This window comes from Pygocentrus nattereri, chromosome 12, assembly GCF_015220715.1.
Source record: "Pygocentrus nattereri isolate fPygNat1 chromosome 12, fPygNat1.pri, whole genome shotgun sequence".
In the NCBI taxonomy this organism is placed as follows: Eukaryota; Metazoa; Chordata; class Actinopteri; order Characiformes; family Serrasalmidae; genus Pygocentrus; species Pygocentrus nattereri.
The window spans coordinates 3,551,741-3,571,661 of NC_051222.1; the positions used below are offsets into that span (position 1 = coordinate 3,551,741).

The following is a 19,921-nucleotide window of genomic DNA, read 5'->3' on the forward strand; positions in this document are numbered from 1 at the left end:
CACACACATACACATTTTCTAAGCCGCTTCTCCCTCAATGTCGTGCGGAAATATAAAATTAATTTAAAAATTTCATTTGTGTTAAGCCCCAAATGTACAGATGTTCATACCAGTTGAAAATTAGCCAAACTGTGACTCCATGTGCAAATTAGCAAGCAAAACACACAAACACATGACACATCAAAACACTGTGGCTGCCTGTCACGGCACCATCTTGTCTTCCAGCAATGATCTGCAGCAAAGTAAGCCAGTTTCAGAAGCTAAGTGCTTATGTTGGTATTGTTTTTCATTTTAAATATAAATAAAATATAGTGTTTGATTTGGTCTGAAATGTTAATCTTGTATCTCTGAATGAATGTAGATCATCAGATTTTAATAATGAATGTCAAAGATTCACAAAGTTGTTTAGAATAAAAACATTTAAAGAGACACAAGTATTTGTTCATAAATGGACCAAATTAAACATATATAAATCTGTACTAGTGTAGTCTCCTGGTACGTATAACTGTTGTTGGGCCTATTGCTTTGTAATTACAAATGAAATAAAATTCAAAATCATCTGAGAGCAGATTTGTAATTCAATATAAGATATCTGTGTAGCAACCTCCACTACAGCACTCTTCAACACAGACATGAATAATAGGTTAAATGAATCCTGTCCAAGTCTTGATTCAAGTCCTCTTCTAGAATTCAGTTTCTTTCTACTCTAGCAGTAAATAACTGTTACTTATCTGTACTATGTGACCAATTTGCTATTCACAGTAAAATTCAGATGAAATGTCATCTTTTTTATATAAAAAAACATACTGAATAACGCTGCTAAGTCTTTATAATTCAGGAATGAACTGACAGAAACACTGACCTGAGTATTTCCAGTTTACAGTGGGAACTGTTCAATCCATCAGATAACAGGTTCATTCCTGAATCTTGCAGGTCATTATTACTGAGATCCAGCTCTTTGAGGGAGGAGTTATCCTGTTTTAAAAGTGATCCAATATTTTCAAACGTTTCCTTTCCTCCAAGATTACACAGAGCTAGTCTGTAAAGAAAGAACAAGCACAGATTTTACAACACGCTCAAACGAGGACACTTAATTATAACAATAAAAGGTATTTGAATCAATCTTGGATACACCCTGACAAATTCTCTTGCACATTTTAGTTTAGTAGGATTGATATATTAAGTTATAGAAAAAGAAATTAGTCCAGAGATGTTTTATTTTGCCTTAAACATCTTCAATAACCTCCAGAACCTTCTCCTTGGTTATGATGCCTATGTGGTGTGCTATATGTGAAAATATATAGATAATATATTTCCAGTACATATATACACTTCAAATGTGTACATATTATGGCCCTCATTCATCAAAGTTGTGTAAAAATGCTGATTTAGTGACATACAAACACGTCTGTGTCTGATAAAACTTTTGTATGAATGGAATCAAGCAGAAATTCAAGTATAAATGAGGAATTAGCTTCAGTGCATGAAATTAAGTGTCAGTATTTTCACATAAAGTTCATTTTAAAAGAACCGAACTGAGTTCTGTTAAAGTGAACAAGGAAGAGAACCAACTGCACCACAACTCCATTAGAACTCAGAACCCCTTCACAGCACTCATGGTGTGCACAGCGCTCGCAAAGTGGGCAGTGTTCTCTGATAAATCTACCCTTCCAGGTGTTGAGAGGGACCACCAGACACACCTGCTGATCTCCTATTGGCCACGGTGAATGTATTGGCTGAAGTGCATTGCACAAAATTTTTTAAAGTGACCCTGCGTGTCTGCTGCAGTGGGCTTTGTGTTTGTGCTCTTCATTGAGCTCCAACTGACGAAAACCTGCGTCAGCAGTGAATTTTTATTCATTCAGTGTTCGGTGTGAAAGCATCTTAAAATTGCATCTTATCGCTGTAGTAAGTAAAAGCGTCTGGTTTATTTAAATGTTGTCTTGCATACATTAGAATGTGATAATAAGGCTTCAGGTAAGATGTCTTTCTGATAACTCTTCCAGACTTGAGTTCCAGTTTTCCCTAACTGCCTTTTCTTAATGGCATTTCAGACCGTGGGAGTCTACCATGTTATAGCATTCCCCAAATGTGTAGGCATCTGTTTTATTTTTAGATCCTTAGCTACTTCATGATGCCCATTACACTCTGGAACTGTCAGTAGACAATTTTCAATGACAGTTAATTAACGAGTTCTGTGACTTTACCAGGGGTGATAGTGGGAAAAATTCCTGAGCCTGAACTTTTTTTCTCTGCTCGGGAGGTGAGCAGGGTGGGGGTGCTATGTATGCGACACACTTAACACATAACTTGTTGGCCCCTGGGCGCAGATATACGTCTATGTATAACCCTGATCTTCATTACTGTCAGAATTTCTGCTTTTGAATTAGTCCCTTCAATGATAGATTGTGTTGAATTTTGTTGAAATACATGAACAACATTCAGACATGAGATAAACAAACCCAATATAAGGCTATATTTCAGAAGCTTGTGCAGATTACCAGAACTCTTTGGACTAGCAGGCCTGTTCAGGAATCCTACCTGTTTTAACTATTCACATACCTTATTGCTTCTATAGCATAGGAGACTAGATACTACAGCCATACCAAGAACGGTCAGCAGGTGGCAATAACAATACTCCAAAGTAAACTAGGAATTGATTAGTAGCCTAACCATTGACTAAATGACCTAAACAAGGACACATTCATTTCTTTTAAAAATATAATAGCAAACTATGCACCATTTATTTTAAATATTTTGAAACAGTTACAGTGCAACAAACTCATAAATAATACTACAGCCCTAAAATTACTATTCAGTTCCATTTTCCCCTTAATATAGGCTTAATATAGGCTTAATATAGTTGTGTTCCATGGCTGAGTTTAAAAAAATTTGCACATGTATTTCCCGGGATTTCCTACTGAATCTATCAATTTGTTTGGTCAAAGCAAGTCCCGCCCCCCCCTGTTTCTGACTGGCTTAATGGCTAGTAGGCTCGGCCTTGGTGTTGGTTACAGTGAAACCTGCGCATGTCAGATCAAGAGAAGTGTCAGATCCTATGGTCAGATCACTTGGCCAGGGGTCGGCAACCCGCGGCTTTGATCCCTCTGATGCGGCTCAGCTTTTGAAAATAATTAATTTAATTAACGTATATTATTTTTGAGACTTAAAAAATGTTCGGGCGGAAAATCACAAACGTCCGGTATTTAGTTTCGGTTCGCTTGACTGACATGTCGGCGTCGTCACTCTTTAACAGCTCTGATACTTTTGCATAAATGTGATTAAACTATACATGTCTCTTTACCTGGAAATTTAGTATTTCTCAATTTGTGATTGATCTGCTTTAAATTAAAGCCTTGAATAAACAATTCATGTGATCAACACCACCATCTAACTGTATTTTTCTTAAGATGAAACATCTCTGTACTCTTGACAAACATGCAGCAATAGTTCATTTTCTGACCATTTTTTCATTATTTCACTAAAACATGTCAGGTAATATTTATAAATAAAGTCATATTAACATATTAACTCATCTTATGAGTATCCTTCCAGAGTAAAATGACAGTAACACTGACCTGAGTATCTCCAGTTTACATTTTCCAGTCTTGAGCCCAGCAGAGAGCAGCTCCATTGCTGAATCCTGCAGCTCATTGCTACTAAGGTTGAGCTCTGTCAGGGTGGTGATTTTTGTTTGTAGGGCTGATATGAGAGATTTGCAAGACTCCAGAGTGAAACCACACATGTCTAATCTGTCAAGAGAGAGTAACTACATTTGAGAACACAGTGCAGACAGAAAACATGGAATCACTCAGAAATACTTTGACTGAGAAAGAGAGCACAACTCCAATCTAGTTTATATTCCTATTACTTAGGGTAGTAAAAGACAGAATAGTTAACGTCTTTGCAGAACTGATGAAATGATTTTCAGTTATAGATAATTTACCAGACATGGGAATCTATAAGCACTTTCATAAATGTAAAAACATACACAATTGTGCATGTTTAAAATAATTATAATTAATTAACTTACAGATCCATAAATACTTTGTTGCTGGTTTATTATGTACACCTACACTATTGCTGTGCTCCTTGGCCATTTTATCAAACTCACTGGCCAATTATGTGCACTAATTCTGTTCATAACAAACCTAAATGTGATCAGAAAGTGTTCAGTTGGTAATCCCTGCTGCTGAAATAAGAATCTGCTACTCTGCATTGTGACATTAGGCTACGTTTAAACTTTTATGCCACTTCACTTGCCTGAATGGGACATGAATCTAAAATGAATTTATATTGTATAATGTAGCACATCCTGTAACTTATCTGAAACTCAGCCACAGCAGTTGCATGGACAGTTTTGATTTACAAGAAATTAAAACAGAGGGTTATTTTGGTTAAATACAGTTAGCCAGTTAAAAGTTAAATTATGCTAGAACTAAAGTAAAACACCTGCTTCTCGCAGTGCTGTTCTGCTTTGTCAGTGTGCTAAAAGCTATCAATTAAGAAGATTTTTATTTCCTCATTATTTTTTTTCTCCTTTATTGAAAAATCATATAAGATGCAAATGTACACTCTTGGGCAAAAAAACGGGCCAAGCCCAAATTGGCAAAACATTCAGCTTTGGTAACATTTTTTTTGAGAGGTCCTTTGTAGATGATTAAAAACTTTCAACAGATTATCAGTAACACATCAACAACACATCAGTGAAATAAATATCCTGAAGATGTACTGTTGACTTTTATTTAGTAGATGCATTGTTAAGATGTTACATCCAAACGTTACCCAACATTACCCAAAACCTAACCCTAATGCTAGCCCTAATCCTAACCCTAACTTTAACCCTAAATCCAAAGCTTAATCCTAACTCTTAACCTTCCCTGATCCTAAGCCTAACTCTAAGCAAAACCTAATCCCATTAAGATCCAGTTACAGAATGGTGTCAGCAACGTGTCTATAACAGCTTGTTGAGGAGGTCAAGGGGTCTGTATTATACTTGTTACATGTTCAGTGACCTTTCACCTCAATGTCTACAAATATGAAGTTGGACATTCCAAATAAAGTGAAAAACAGCTAAATTCAGCAGATTATAAACACATTTTATTTATTAAGATAATTAAAAGTCTACTACTGCTAGTACACTGCTACTACATCATTGATATGTTACTGTTGAGTGTTTATTTCATCTTGAAAGGACCACTCAAAATACCTAAGCTTTTAATGGACTTAACAACAAATCAATAAACAAATAGATAAAGTAACTTTATATGTGATAGATTTTTCCTTTGGTCTCTTTGAAGGTGCACACATTGTCAATGACTCCTTTGGGAATATTTTGTTTGGAGTATACAACTTTAACTTAAATGTTGGAGACTGTAATGAAGGAATAATTAATCTAGAAAAAGCTGAACAAAAGTAAAGACTGGACAAATTAAACGCTGGCAAATTTAATATTTAGAGTTGAAGGCTTTTTTTGTAATTTTGTGTTATTTCCTGCTTTCTGCTTATGCTGAAAAATGAAAAAGTTGCACTTTATGGCTCTTTAGCCTGGAAATCAAATAAATGAAAGAGTGGTTTCTTAATTTTACAAAATACTGTATAAACATGAGTTGCATATTTCTGTTATGCTGGAATAAAATAGCTCCTTTGTGATTCTGACCTGAATATCTCCAGTTTACAGAGTGGACTCTTCAGTCCCTGGGAAAGGTCCTCCATTCCTGAATCCTGTAGATTATTCTTACTGAGGTCCAGCTCTTTTAGGGACCAGGTTTCTGCTTGCAGTGTTAATCCCAGAGTGTTACATGTATATTTCCCAAGATTACACAAAGCTAGTCTGCAAAGGGAGAACAAATACAACAAATACAAATGTTCTACAGTTACAGACTGTAGTTCATTTATTTATGCATGCATAACTGGTAAACTGCCCATTACCCCATGAATCAGTGGTCAAGACCCCTACAGGAACTATACTGAGCAGGTATTTTTGGGTGGTAGATCATCAAAGACATGGACAACATTCTGATATTATAGAACTATAAAGTGCCTAGTTAGCTAATAATGGGGCAATGGCTTAAAAATACACTAAAAACATTTCCTCTGTTGAGAAAGGTCAAATATCTATATTTTGTGGCTGCTTTTCCCTCCAAAACCCTGGGAAGAGTGTGAGGACATATGATATCAGTGAATCCACGAAGTGAAAGAATATATGAAAAAAAGTTGCAAATAATTGTGGTTGGACCTTCCAGCAAGACAGTTATACAAAACATACAAAACATTACTTCAAATATACACAAAAATATTTCACAGAATTGAGCTTTTGACATGGCCACCCCAGTCATCTGACCAAACCCAACTGAAAAGCTGTGAAGAGGAGAAGAAAAAGGGATCTAGGACCATGAAGATCTGAGACTCTTTACTGAGGAGGGTCTCAGATTCCTTATTCTGTATTCTATAATCTATAGAATATATAATCTTGTCAAATTTTATAGGCTACCTATAGGGAGGTTACATGTGCAGGAATGCAAATAATTATAACTAATTATTAGTTATATATATATAATAAATAATTATAAAATTGATAAGCGTTTTTATTTTCTTAGACTAACTTTCTGTTTTTTTCAGACTTTTTTTGTTTTCCCATCTTTACCAAGGATATAATTATAATAATGATGGAAATACTGACCTGAGTTTCTCCACTTTACAGTGTGAGCTCTTCAGTCCAGCAGACAGCAGCTCCACTCCTGCATCCTGCAGGTCATTATTACTGAGGTCCAGTTCTCTCAGTGAGGAGGTTTCAGTTTGTAAAACTGACTGCAGGATGTTACAGGACTGTTGACTGAGTTTACACATAGCAAGTCTGCAAAGGCAGAATAAGTGCATAATACTACATTAGTTGGATATTTTCATAGTCCTGGTAAAGAACTATGTTCTTCTCATCTTTATTATTATTATTATTAACCTTACAATTATTATACATTTTATGTAACATTCTGACCGGAGTATCTCCAGTTTACAGTGTGAGCTCTTCAGTCCAGCAGACAGCAGCTCCACTCCTGAATCATGCAGATCATTGTTACTGATGTCCAGCTCTCTCAGGGAGGAGTTTTCTGTTTGTAGAGCTGTATTCAAAGTTTCAAGGGACTGTGCTGTGAGATTACATCCGGCAAATCTACATTTGGGGAAGAAAAGAAAGTAAAATATATAAAGATTTATAAACTGTGGTTTTTATTTGGAATTTTCTGAACAATAAAATGAAATGGTGTCATTCCATGTAATTTTTTCTTTCTTGTACTGGACAGATGAGGCTTTGAGACACATTTCATTGGTTCCTCCTTTATTTTCTCCTACTTGCTTAATGGTGATTATCTGCTTGAAGACTTCCCTGGGCTGCAGAGAATCTTATAAAGCAGGAACTCACAGAATAGTTTCCTGCTTCTTAATCCACAGAAGATGTTCATGACTGTTCTCAATTAACCAAGGTTAACCGTTATATAGTACACAGTGTTTACTGCTGTTTCTTTTACTATTACATAACGTATCTTTCATTTAAATCAAGTAAATGGTGATCTATCAAAATTAAACTGGTGAACATACAAAATAGAAATTTACACGTTACAACTGAATATATTTTCTCATAACAACAAAATTGTCTTGAGGCTCCCAGAAGAACAAAACATTCATTATAAACAACCACAGATTTATAAGTATGCGATTGCTTCCCTCAATGGTATTAAAAACATCATTTACATTTATGGTATTTGGCAGACGCTCTTATCCAGAGTGACTTACAGTTTGCTCATTTTACACAGGTAGGCATAGGTGGTGTTAGGAGTCTTGCCCAAGGACTCTTATTGATGTAGTGTAGGGTGTTTACCCAGGTGGGGATTGAACCCCAGTCTACATCAGTTAAGACATCAATGATATTCAATAAATAATCTATCTTGTTCTAATGCAATATAAGATGAGCTATAAACTAAACCTCAACACTGTTTTTTACCAGTTATACATGCTCAGTCATACTTTAGTGTTTTCAGTGAAATTTATCAGTTAAATATTTTATTGAATGTATTTATTTATTTATTTATTTATGACTTTTGGCCTTATCCAGCACTGCTGGAAAAGAAACTGCATAACTGCAAGTCAATGTTCAATGAAAAGCAAAAGAAATTATACCTATGAGTTTTTGATACCTATGAGTTATTATATCTATGAGACAGAACAGTAAAGCAGGAAGAATAGTCCCAGTGGACTGTCCTCATGTGGTAGTGTTTTTAGAATACTGATTCTGATTTTAACACAACAGAGAAAATATGTATTACTTAATGAAAGCATAATGTCTAAGGTATGCAATGTTTTTAAGTAATTTGTCAAGAGTTAATCATAAATCTAACAGCAGACCATAGAAGCTCCATGATAAGTTTGACTTCTCTTTTCCTGTTTCCTTAGACTTCCCACACTTTTTTAACATGTTATACACATTATTAAGTCATAACACAGTATTAATATTAGCTTTATAATATTTATATCAAACACTCACTTTGCCTTTCTGTAGTGTGAGATAGCTGGGATGAGTCTCCTGTATCCCTCCTCTGATGTGTTGTATCTCTTCAGGTCCAACTCTTTCCTCACATGCTCTGACTGGAGACGTGTGTAGGTTATGACTGAGCACTGTGCAGGAGAAAGTTTCTTTTTTGACGATTTATCTGAAATTAGAAACGATGGAAAGCCTTTAGACACTACCATCGTCCAGTGGCAGAAACGGTTTGAATATATGATTTCTAGGTATATCTTGAAGTGTACAGTATAGAGAATTACTTCTATTAAAAAACTCATTCATCAATATTCATTTGCTATGTGCTTCTGATGAATTTGGGAACTGTCACTACAACAAATGTAAAAATGAGTGTCTGTGATTTTTCCCTCACCTCCCATCTTGTGACATTTGTATGTTTGTCCTTACTTCCAGTGGCACAGCTTTGCTGCATGACCCTGTGTATGACCACTATCTGTCAGTAGTGTTTTTAATGTTAATTTTCAATTTTTAATTGTCTTATTGTTGGTTTTGTAGCTTATGTGATTTTATGGTTTCATTGTTTTACTTAATTCCTGTTCTGGTATGTTTATGTTTACTAATTTCGATACCTCAAAGGGATTGCGGCAACCAGTGTGCAAAATACTCCCTGGTATTCAGGAGGTCCCAAGTTGACTGGTTCCTACCTCACTCACCATATTGGTGCTGATGCTAGCTTCAATGGCAATGAAAGGTTTGGATGAACAATTCTTTTTCTGGAAATTGTAACATGTAAATTTCATCTGCATTTGAAAAATGAGTAACAAACTCTTGGGAAATTGTAAAGGTTTTGCAAACATGCTGCAGCATATTATAAAGTTTTTTTAGAGATATTCCAGGTGTAGTGATCCTTCTAGATTATGAAGGACCAACTGAATGGACCAATCTGCTAAAATGCCACCCTGGGGTAGACCAGTGCTGCAGCTCAGGTTTGTTAAGAATATTAAGGACAAGCTTGCTGTTGGTGGGTGAAGCAGCTGAACAATAACTTTTCCTGAATTTACATTTTTCCCTAAGGGACAGCATAACATTTTAATTTTCAGGGACCCCCTAGAATGTTGAATTTGAGACATTCAGGGGATCCATGAGGTTAATTAGGGGATGTTGGATCCCCCAGGACCCCTTCTATTTAGCACCCTACCAGCAACTCTAAAAATGCCAAGTCATGTGGAGAATTGGCTATGCAGCTCCTCACTATCACTTATTCCCTGGACTTTCTTTAAGGAAAAACAAAAACAGTCTGGGGCCACAGATGATGATTTTCTCCTGTGGCTACCAGCAAGCAGTAAATAGTAAAGAGACAATATGCCCAAGGAAGAATTAGAAACTGGCTAAAGGTGCATGGAAGCCAACATCCTTTCCCAGTCATCATTTTATCAAATGCTAAAACAATAAAGTGGATGAAGTTTCACTGCATCTCAAATATGAAGAGAATTCGCTTTATGGTTGATAAAATGTGTCATCTTATGTGTTTTACTGAGCTATGGTTGACCAAAGATAGGACGGTGGATGTTGACAGCAATTAGCAATTAGAGCAGGCTGAGACAACATGTTCACTATTGAGGAGACTGTTTAGTTCCATCATCTGTGAAAGGAACTGAGTAACGCAGAGATTAATAACTGGCTGATCAGATTGATATATCAGTCTACTCAGGCTTTAGGAGGAACAAACTGTGCAAGGACAGCACGAGAACACTAAAATGTAGAGAGCAGCTGTACTTCAGCACCAAGGCTGCGTACCATTTAACACAATATGTTGATTTTAATATTTAATAAACAAACATTGATGGTGTTTTTAAAGAAAGTATACAGATGTAAAATTTGTAAGTATTCTAAATGTATTCTTATAAAAAAACAGGACAATAAAGTTATATTCTTATTCTAATTCTAATCTTTTATGATGGCTGTGACTGTATAACTTGTATTCCCCTGTTGTTTTCTTAATGTATGCCTTCTGTGCTCTTAGTGTCTGTGTCAGTTTTAATCCCTGCCAAAGTATCAGGTATGATTTCTTTAACAAACTATCTTTATTCTATCTGTCTCCTTTGTTACAGTACCAAAGATGGTCTTAGATATCTTTCAGCAGCATGACTGCAGTGCATGTTCTCAGGCCTGGTCCCAGAGCCCCTCTTCTCTGGACATATGTGTGTTCAATGCTCTCACACACCTTCTACATCTCTTAGACTTGTTAATGAACTTTATTTAATGTAAGCATGCTACACTGAACCTGAACATCTTTCTGCTATGGACCACTTGGTTTTCAGTGGCTACATAATATGCAGTTTAACTCAAACTACAATCAAGAGTCTGATTGCTGGTGAAAAGCGATATGTGTTCAATGTCTGGGATGGGAATTTTTCAAATAATGATGTTGTAATATTTGTAGATCATCCTCACACACTTAGAATATAGTGTAAACACTGTCCAGTAATGTGTGCTTCACAACACACTAGTATCGGGAATGCCAGGAAAGCAGTCATTTCTGTTCTTAAAATTCATAACATTGCAGTAGTACAGAGAAATCAGTCACTGACCAGGGCCAAGGCCATGCAGCAGACAGACACGCTAAAACGTCCATCTGCCAGCTGCCTTGAGATGCCACATAAGAAAACCTTGAAGAGTTTCTTCTACCAATCTAATCAATGTCAGTCCAACCAATTCACAATGGCAGCACATTTGGTCTAAAACTAGGATTGTTAAATATAAGGTCCATTTCATCTAAAAATACTGCTGTTTATGAACTTATTACTCACCATGATTTTGATGCTCTATGCCTCACAGAAACATGGTTAAAAACCTGAAGAATACTGTTCTCTAAATAAAGCAACATCCACAGGCTACAATTATGTACACAGCCCCCTAACTAAGTGGCCAAGGTGGAGGCATAGCAAACTTTAATGCAAATACTTTAGGCATTAATTACAAAGCAGGCTACAAATTTTTGAAATTTTGAAATTCTCAGAAACACAATATATTGTTGTTATATCAACACAATAGCTTTTTTCTAGTTTGCTTGTTTTGACAAGAAATGTGTTGATGTAACACATTTTTTCATTTGCAAACACATTTGAATAATGTTTCAATTTGAATAATAAACGCACCTTTTCGGTGTCTTAGTGAATGCTATTTTCAGTATATCAGCTAAGTTCAAGACCATTTGAACTTGAACACTCTTTACAGAGGAACCAAGGAGCCATGAAAATATGAACACATGTTTACTGCTAATTATTGGCCCATCATTATCTTTCATTTACATGCACATAATAAACATATGAACAACTTCATTTTAAAAATTAAATTAAAAGTAATTCAAAAAATTACCTTTCAAGATGTAACCTGTAAAGGCAATTAATGTAATGGCAAAAACTGAAATGCAGATGATGGCAATCTTCCAAGCATGAAAACCTTTTCCTGAAACACAAAACAGATCAAATATTACAACTTGTAGAACATCAAATGTCAAGATGTACTTGTAATATTTTAAGGATAATTTCATAATTAAGCACTGACTACCTGCAACAAAAATTAAGTTTACTTTGAGTCTGGTTACTTAGTAGTAACATTAAGAGAATACTTAACTAATTTGTTACTACACATTTTAGATTTGTACTTCTACAAGAGAAAAAAACATGCTTTATATTCATTTTCATTTAAACTTTAAAGAATTTGATGTATTTTCAATGGCAAAGAGATTTTTGTTTTTGATTTCCTGCTAATTTAGTTTTTTTATTTGAGTATTTTCACGGAACTGCTTGCATCTATGCTAATTCTTCTTCCAGTATCTCACATTAATCAAAACAACACATGCAGAGTTTGTTAAAAGTGGTTCAGACATGGCAGATTCACTAGTCTGACATGTAGAACGTGATCAGCTACTTCTTTTTACTTTTTGAGATTTTGACACCATACCAATACCTTTACAACTCCGACATTGTCTCACATTACATGTTTGTAACATAGAAGTAATTTCATTTTACACTTAAATGAATGGTTTGGTGAAAAATCACATTTACACAGTTTCCTACTTATTATTTTCTCACAGATGCAGCCTATCACCCAAGTCCTGTTTGGTGTCTTAGTGTTACTTTTTTTACTTTAGCACTAGAGCTACAAGTCACATGTTACTAAAAACAATTGAATTCAGTAGACACTGAAACCACATCCCAAAACTTCACTTGTGGCTACCTGTTGAATTCGCCATGTTATCATAAACCACACAAATCTGTCTGCACAACCTTAATGAAGAACTATATGTGGTTTGAGTGGGTTGAGAAAAGTGCTAGGGATGTATCAGTAGAAAAGATCTGGTAATTATTGAGTTTGCATGTTCTCCCCATGTCTCCATGGGTTTCCTCCGGTTTCCTCCCACAGTCCAAAGACCTGCAATCAGGCCAACTGGACATGCTAAATTGCCCCTAGGTGTGAGTGAATGTCTGTCTGTCTGCCCTGCGATGGACTGGCGACCTGTCCAGGGTATATCCTGCCTTCCGCCTGATGACAGCTGGGATAGGCTCCAGCACCCCCGCTACCTGAAGGCTAAGCGGCTTAGAAGATGTGTGTGTGTGTGTGTGTGTGTGTGTGTGTTAGTGTGGTAATGGTTGACTACTAATATTTATTCTACTGTTTGTTAACAATATTAGCCTTGTTGCTCCAGCTCTAAACTAAAGAAGCAATGTCCAACAATTATTAAAATATTAAATATTAAAATATTATAACATAACAAATATTATAACATAAGGCTATTTCCTGTTCCTCACAGCAGAGCAGACATCACCCTCCAATACATACAACCTCTAGTCATACAAAAGCAACAGCAAGAAAATGTACATCAACCTGAAATCTGCATTCACATAAACCTGGGGTGTCTGATCTTATCCACAAAGGGCCAGTGTGACAGGTTTTCATTCCAACAACGCAGGAGGTCCCTTGATCAGCAGTTTGAAGACTGAAACCAACTAACTAACAAGTGGAATCGGCTTTTTTTGAGTTAAAAACCTGCATCCCGGTCTTGTTCTTTAGGGCTACCCCTGATATAAACAAAATGCTGAAACACCCCCAATATAGAAGCCTGTGTCTGCTTAGCACAGGCACAATATTTGGCACAAAAAAGACATAACTGAGTCAAAATCAGCTGAGATGAGTTAAACAACACAACACAGCAGAGGATTGTACTGATGACCCTTTGTACATTTTATTTTCCCTACTGTACAAGAAGGTGTACAGTATTAACTTAATGAGTTGAATTAAGTGTGTTCGATGAAACAAAACACAAAAATGTGTAGTGTTGGGTCATCATGACTGGGATTACAGAAATAACCACATTGCCATGACAGAAATGTATGTAGTCTGTGTAGCATTTAAGAATGGGCTTATAGGACAGAAAAAGACAAATCATAATGTAATCCAAATTAGACAAGGGTGGGCTAACTTTTGCCTTATAGGCTTCCTTAATATCCCCCTAACACTTATCTAAAACTTTACTGCCACAAGTACAATCATCAACATATTGATAATATTCAGGAAGAGCCAGACAGATTACAATGATTAAAATCACCCACAATAAAGCTTGGGGCTTCCAGGCAGCATTGTAGTTGCTTAGATGGACAGTCAGCTATCATGAAATGTAGCACTTCCATCTTGCAGAAGGTAAACAATACACAATAAAATGCTCCTAAAATCTTGAGGAAGATGAAAGGGTCTAAAACTTGCACATACAAGCTCTAAATGTGGATTTCACACAGTCTCTCAAACCACTTATTAACAAACACACAGACCCCCTCCATCTATAACTTTACTGGAATTTTCTTTTCTGTCCTTTCAAATGAAAGAGAAGCCATTTAGGGAAACCAAAGAGTGCAGCAGAGTAGTGCCACCAGCAGTAAGTGAGAGAGGGTGGATCACAGCTGGAGCTTCAACTCAAACACTTAAGAAGAACAGAAGGTCTGAGGCAATAGTGGATAGTAACAGTTGCTAAGTACTGATTAGAGGAAAGAAAGGCTGAGAAAATGTGATGGAGCTTGGCATTGGTCACTTGGACTATACTTTGCACAGTCAGGAATAAAGCGTAGTGTCACACATTCGGCTCCTTGTGTGAAGGACACAGACTCCAACTCCCAGTGTACACTGGGAGATCATGTGACTTTGGACTCCAGCTTGCACTCCTATCAGCGCTCTCAGGCCTCCTGAGTTCTGACTGTTTACACCTGTGTTCTATCAGAAGACAATTAGGCTACAGTATATAAGCCTGGGCTTTAGGGAGTATCAGTGTGAGGAAAACTGTGTAATTTTTTTCCCAAACCATTCCTTTAAGTCATTAAGGTACAGTCTGTGCTGGCATCACTTGTTGGCTTAAAGTTCATATACAGATGAATTAATACTTTTATTATGAATTAACAATTCATAATGATGTCACACTGAAAATATGTTCTTACCTTTAACTTCAACATAAACAGTCACATCATCACTCCAGGACATGGATTCAATGTAACACTTGTAAGCTCCTTCATCAGAAATTTGCAAAGCTGAGAGTTTTAGTGAGGTGTTTCCTTTTTGTAGCTCTTCTTTAAATAAAGCCGTTCTTCCTCTGTAAGACTCCATCTGGTATTCATTACTGTCTTCATAACCATCATAGACATGCACTACACTGTCTGTCTGATGCAGTCTAAACCACTCTACTCTCATATCCACAACACTGATGCTCGGTTTGACAGAACAAGGCAGAACGAGGTCTTCACCAGCTTCAGCAACAAGAGGAGCAGCTGGACCAACTACTTTAAAGTTCTCTGCAATGAAGAGCAAACATGACGTACAATAATATAATATGGCGATAAAAAACATTAACATGTATGTAAATATATTACATATACAACACATTTATATTGCTTCCTCGTTATTCCCACATTATTTGATGAGCACTAAACCATTTCAGCATAGTAAAAGCATCTGATGAAGGCCCTGAATGTGGGTCTATGGGTCCGAACATCATGATTTTAACTTAATAATGTGATTCTTTTGTAGTTTAATAATCTAGAACAGACATCCACATATCAGTTTGTTTGTTTGTAGGCTACAGGAAAGGATAAAAATTAATTGTATTTTTCCCATCTAATTATTTATAAAACTGAAGATATGCAAATGAATCCTGGTCTCCATTACCTGTATTTTACATGCATGTAACCATAGATAAAATGTTTATTAGCTTAAATTGAAGAGAATCCATTCTAAATATGCTATGGGTGGAATAATAGAGACTCTAGGACCTCTCTCTCACACATGCATGTGAACACACAAACATACATAAAGCCTTTTACGCAGTAGTGCACATACCTGACTCAGACTCCAAAAAGGCAGAGAAAAGCAGAAGCATCACAAAGAGGAACTTCATCCCTAAAACACATATTGAATAGGATTTCAGCTATCCATTTATGCCACTTTAACACACTTTTTATATGTTAATTTTCATGTAGTTGATACAAAGAAATCTCAAAATGGCATGAATGGTACTGTTCAAATGTCAGAGACCACCATTCAATAAGAAAAAGTTACTAATTGTTCAGCATCAGAAAAAAGCAGAAATCACACATTTAACAGAAAATCACACAGAAGCCTCAAATACACGTCAAACTGCTTCACCCTTTAACTTTATTACAGCTTCTGTTCTTTCCAGGAGACATCCTTTCAGGATGGGACCGTTTTCCACATCATCAAAGTTCAGTCTTAGAAGCAGTTTGCGTTTTCTGCTTCTCTTGATCCAAGTAGTTTCAAATTCATTCAGTGATGTTGAGTTCTGAACTCCGGGGGGGTCAGTCCAGTCTGAGAACATCAGCAGCTTCTTTGCATGATTCTGTTTATTTCTTATTCTTTTACATCTATTTCCTTTTCTCAGTACGGCTTTTTGACAGCTACACATCATTTTAGAACCATACATGAAGATGTGCGCTGTACTGTAAGCTCCCTGACCAAGTGGACTTTTTAACTAAGCACACCACGGAGAAAGAACACCACTGATATGTATTTAATAGGTAAATATCGAGTACATTCCATTTTCTGGTACGTTGCATGTCCGTAGTGTGTGGAAGGTATGTACAGCAGTATTTACCCATAATTTAATGGCAAGTAAATATGGAGTGTTTACAAGTAATGCTTGGTGCAAACTTAGCAAATCTATAAGTTATCTTATCTTATAATAGATTTATAATCTTATAAATCTATAAGCAAATATATAAGTGTGCACTAAGTAATGTCAGAAAGACCAGCTACATTTCCCCATTCAATTCTCAGAAGCTTCACTGTAGTGAGAAGTTACACAGTAGTGAGGAATCTAAACCTTCCTGATACCAGGGGACTCAGTTGGTGTGTTCCAATCGGAAGGCAGCTGTCTAAGTAGGCAGTGTTCTAATGCAGCATTTGCGCTCCCGATACGAATGCTGTCCCATTTGGAGACGAGGAAGAGGAGCGGCTGTCTGAGGGGCCGAGGTAGAGGAGCGGGTGTCTGAGGGGCCGAGGAAGAGGAGCGGTCACAGGGAGAAAACTGCGCTGAGTGACCGAAAGCAGCTGGACTTGCCAAGCGGATTTTGGGGGTAAACACAGTGGGAGCAGCGCTACAGACTGACGTTCTCCCTGGATGATGAAAATGCTTTAACAGGTGTAGAAGCTCAGAAATGAAAGGTTTTTTTAATAAACACTACAGATGCTTATTTTAGCTGCTCCGCTTGTCTTGTACTGCTTTACGTACCACAGTGGTGAAGGTTAAAGGCTAAACTTCAGACTAGAAGCTCATAAATCAGATGAGAATGCATAAAATAAGCATATTAGCTGCTTAACAGACTGCGTGAGATTCCTTTTTCCCCTTTTTCTGAGTGCATTTTGTATAAAATTACACGCAACATTACTGTTTATCCTGTGTGTCAGAAATAAAGCAGGTTTATTAAGGTGGATGAGGACGGAATTAATTGATTTATAAACAGGATGATCTGTATCTGCTGCTGAGTCAAGTAACTTATATAACACTAGATATGACTCCTTAAATCAGCCTCTTACAAATACAAAATCTCCACAGCAGTGTCGATGCAGGAAAGCGGCTGCTGTGGATTCAGAGCCGTCCTTTCACACTGAGATGATCCACCTTTAGTCTAAGGGGAGTGTAAAGTAACGAGCGGCTGTGAGTAAACAGATAAAACATGAACAGTGCAGTGAACGTTATGATATATGATGGCTCTGAAGCGCCGTCCCGAATGCGATGTCCACTAAGGTTCCTTTTCAGTTAAAATGCTGTGCAATAAGAGAGCCGCCTTTAAAGGTAGTGACTAGTGAAGCAGCTGCCTTCAGAATGGAACACACTAATTCTGTTGTCTGGACAAGTGAAGTTTATTCGTTGTACGCACAAGTACCAGACACCCAGCCAGCCCGTAAGACATTGGACTGACACAGTTATATAGCTGGACTGATACCAACATTAGACCCAGCTCATACAGGACAAGTACCAGCTGTGAACACAAAATAGGCAGCCTAACATACAACTTCAGCACATTCACACAGATACACAATGTATAACACAGATAAAAGCTCACAACAATAAATTCCCTCATTCCCCCTTTAGAACATACTGTAAAATGTAAGTTCTCCCAAGCTTAAACAATCTATCCTTTCCTCTTCCAGAGAAAACATGGCTAGTATTTCCTTCTTTCTTCACGTCCTAAACACTTTCCCTTCAGTCGTCATACAGGCAGATTGGGAAGATGAAGTGATTCTATGATTATAAGGAACATCTACGCCGTTGAAGTTTAGTCATTAAGCACCAGAGTAATTTGAGGTAAAGGTAAAAAAAGTTGCCAAAGATCTTATCCAAAGATCCCTCCGGAACAGGATTTGGAATCCTGTGTGTGTGTGTGCGTGTAAGCATGTGTTGTGTGTGTGTGTGTGTGTGTCTAAATTTACATTTCATCAGAAAAAAAAAAATTGGTTCCACACAACAACAAACCACATTCCACATGCAGGAGTGTCCTTCTGGCAGCTTCTCCCATCTTAACACAGGACCTCTAGAGCTCTGTCAGACTGATAATGGTCACCTCCCTGACTTGATTCTCCATCATTTGTTCAGTTTGGCCAGACAGGCAGTTCTACAGACAGTCTCAATGATTTTGAATTTCTTGATGTCCAGTCAACTGAATTTACCACAGACACAGGGGCTCTAACACTGCAGTTCGGACAGAGGGTGAATAGACATGAATAGTATGAGAAAATTAACACTGAAGCATGTAAATCTGCTCTAGTAGACCCCAGAAATAAAATTAGAAACACTGAAAAGCAGAATGCAGCATTTCTGCCATATAGAATAACTGCAGTTGTTAATTCATATAATCACCAGTTTCACAATTGGTTAAATAAACTTACTGACGTCTAAATAGACTGCATAAAAATAATACGCCAAGTATGAACTCAAAGTTCTCCTACAGCCACAACTCTCTCACTGCCTCTCGTCATGCAGGCAGCATTGACTACTATCACTATGGCTCCTCTGAGCTGAAGCTGGACAATCATCAATGCTTTCCCCACAGAGCACTGGAAGGTCTCCCCAACCTTCCCTGGCTCAAAGTGTTTCACTTCTCCAGACTTAGTGGGGTCCCTCACAGAGTAGCAGAGTGGACTTCTCAGCCTGCTCACCAGCAACTTTTACTGGGAGAGATTCACATCTTGTCTGCCACTCCAGGTCCCCCTGAATGAGCTGTAACTGTGCTCAGGCCATGTGATGAATATTAGGGACAGCGACTCAATTCTGTTTACGATTTATTGGCTTTCAATTTAATTCATTTTTTGCGAATTAAAAAAACCCTGCTACAATAAAACATGCTCTAAACTGCTTGGACACAAGGTATGTGTGTGTGTGTGTGTCTGTGTGTGTCTGTGTGTGTGTGTGTGTGCCAAATAAATACCAGTGATGATGCACACAAGCAGGACATGACAGAAACAATACAATCACTTTAGTTGATTAAAATGACCCCACGACCCTGAGGGAGAAGCGGCTTAGAAATGTGTGTGTGTGTGTGAATAAAATGATACAGACCTCACAGGGTCATAGTTTACCTAAGGTGTAACTATGAGGTGTAGAGAGAGATACAGAGAGACAGGGAGAGACACAGAGAGAAAGAGAGAGACACACACACACACAGACAGAGAGAGAGAGACAGGGAGAGACACAGAAAGAGAGAGAGAGACACACACAGAGACAGAGAGAGAGAGACAGAGAGAGACACAGAAAGAGAGAGAGAGAGAGACACACAGAGACAGAGAGAGAGAGACAGGGAGAGACACAGAGAGAGAGAGAGAGAGAGAGAGAGAGAGAGAGACACAGAG

At 37.3% G+C, this 19,921-nt stretch overlaps 1 protein-coding gene across 1 annotated transcript; it reads right to left on the reverse strand.

The window, feature by feature from the left end:
- Positions 1-201: 201 nt before the first annotated feature.
- Positions 202-15,951, reverse strand: LOC108416747 (ribonuclease inhibitor-like). The gene is made up of 10 exons (XM_037543756.1): positions 15,896-15,951; positions 15,001-15,351; positions 11,891-11,980; positions 8,537-8,702; positions 6,995-7,168; positions 6,683-6,856; positions 5,660-5,833; positions 3,579-3,752; positions 863-1,039; positions 202-232 (listed from the first exon to the last, which is right to left on the reverse strand). Exons 1-10 carry the CDS (start codon positions 15,933-15,935, stop codon positions 202-204), a joined length of 1,551 nt encoding a protein of 516 aa, XP_037399653.1. The 5' UTR covers positions 15,936-15,951.
- Positions 15,952-19,921: the final 3,970 nt, after the last annotated feature.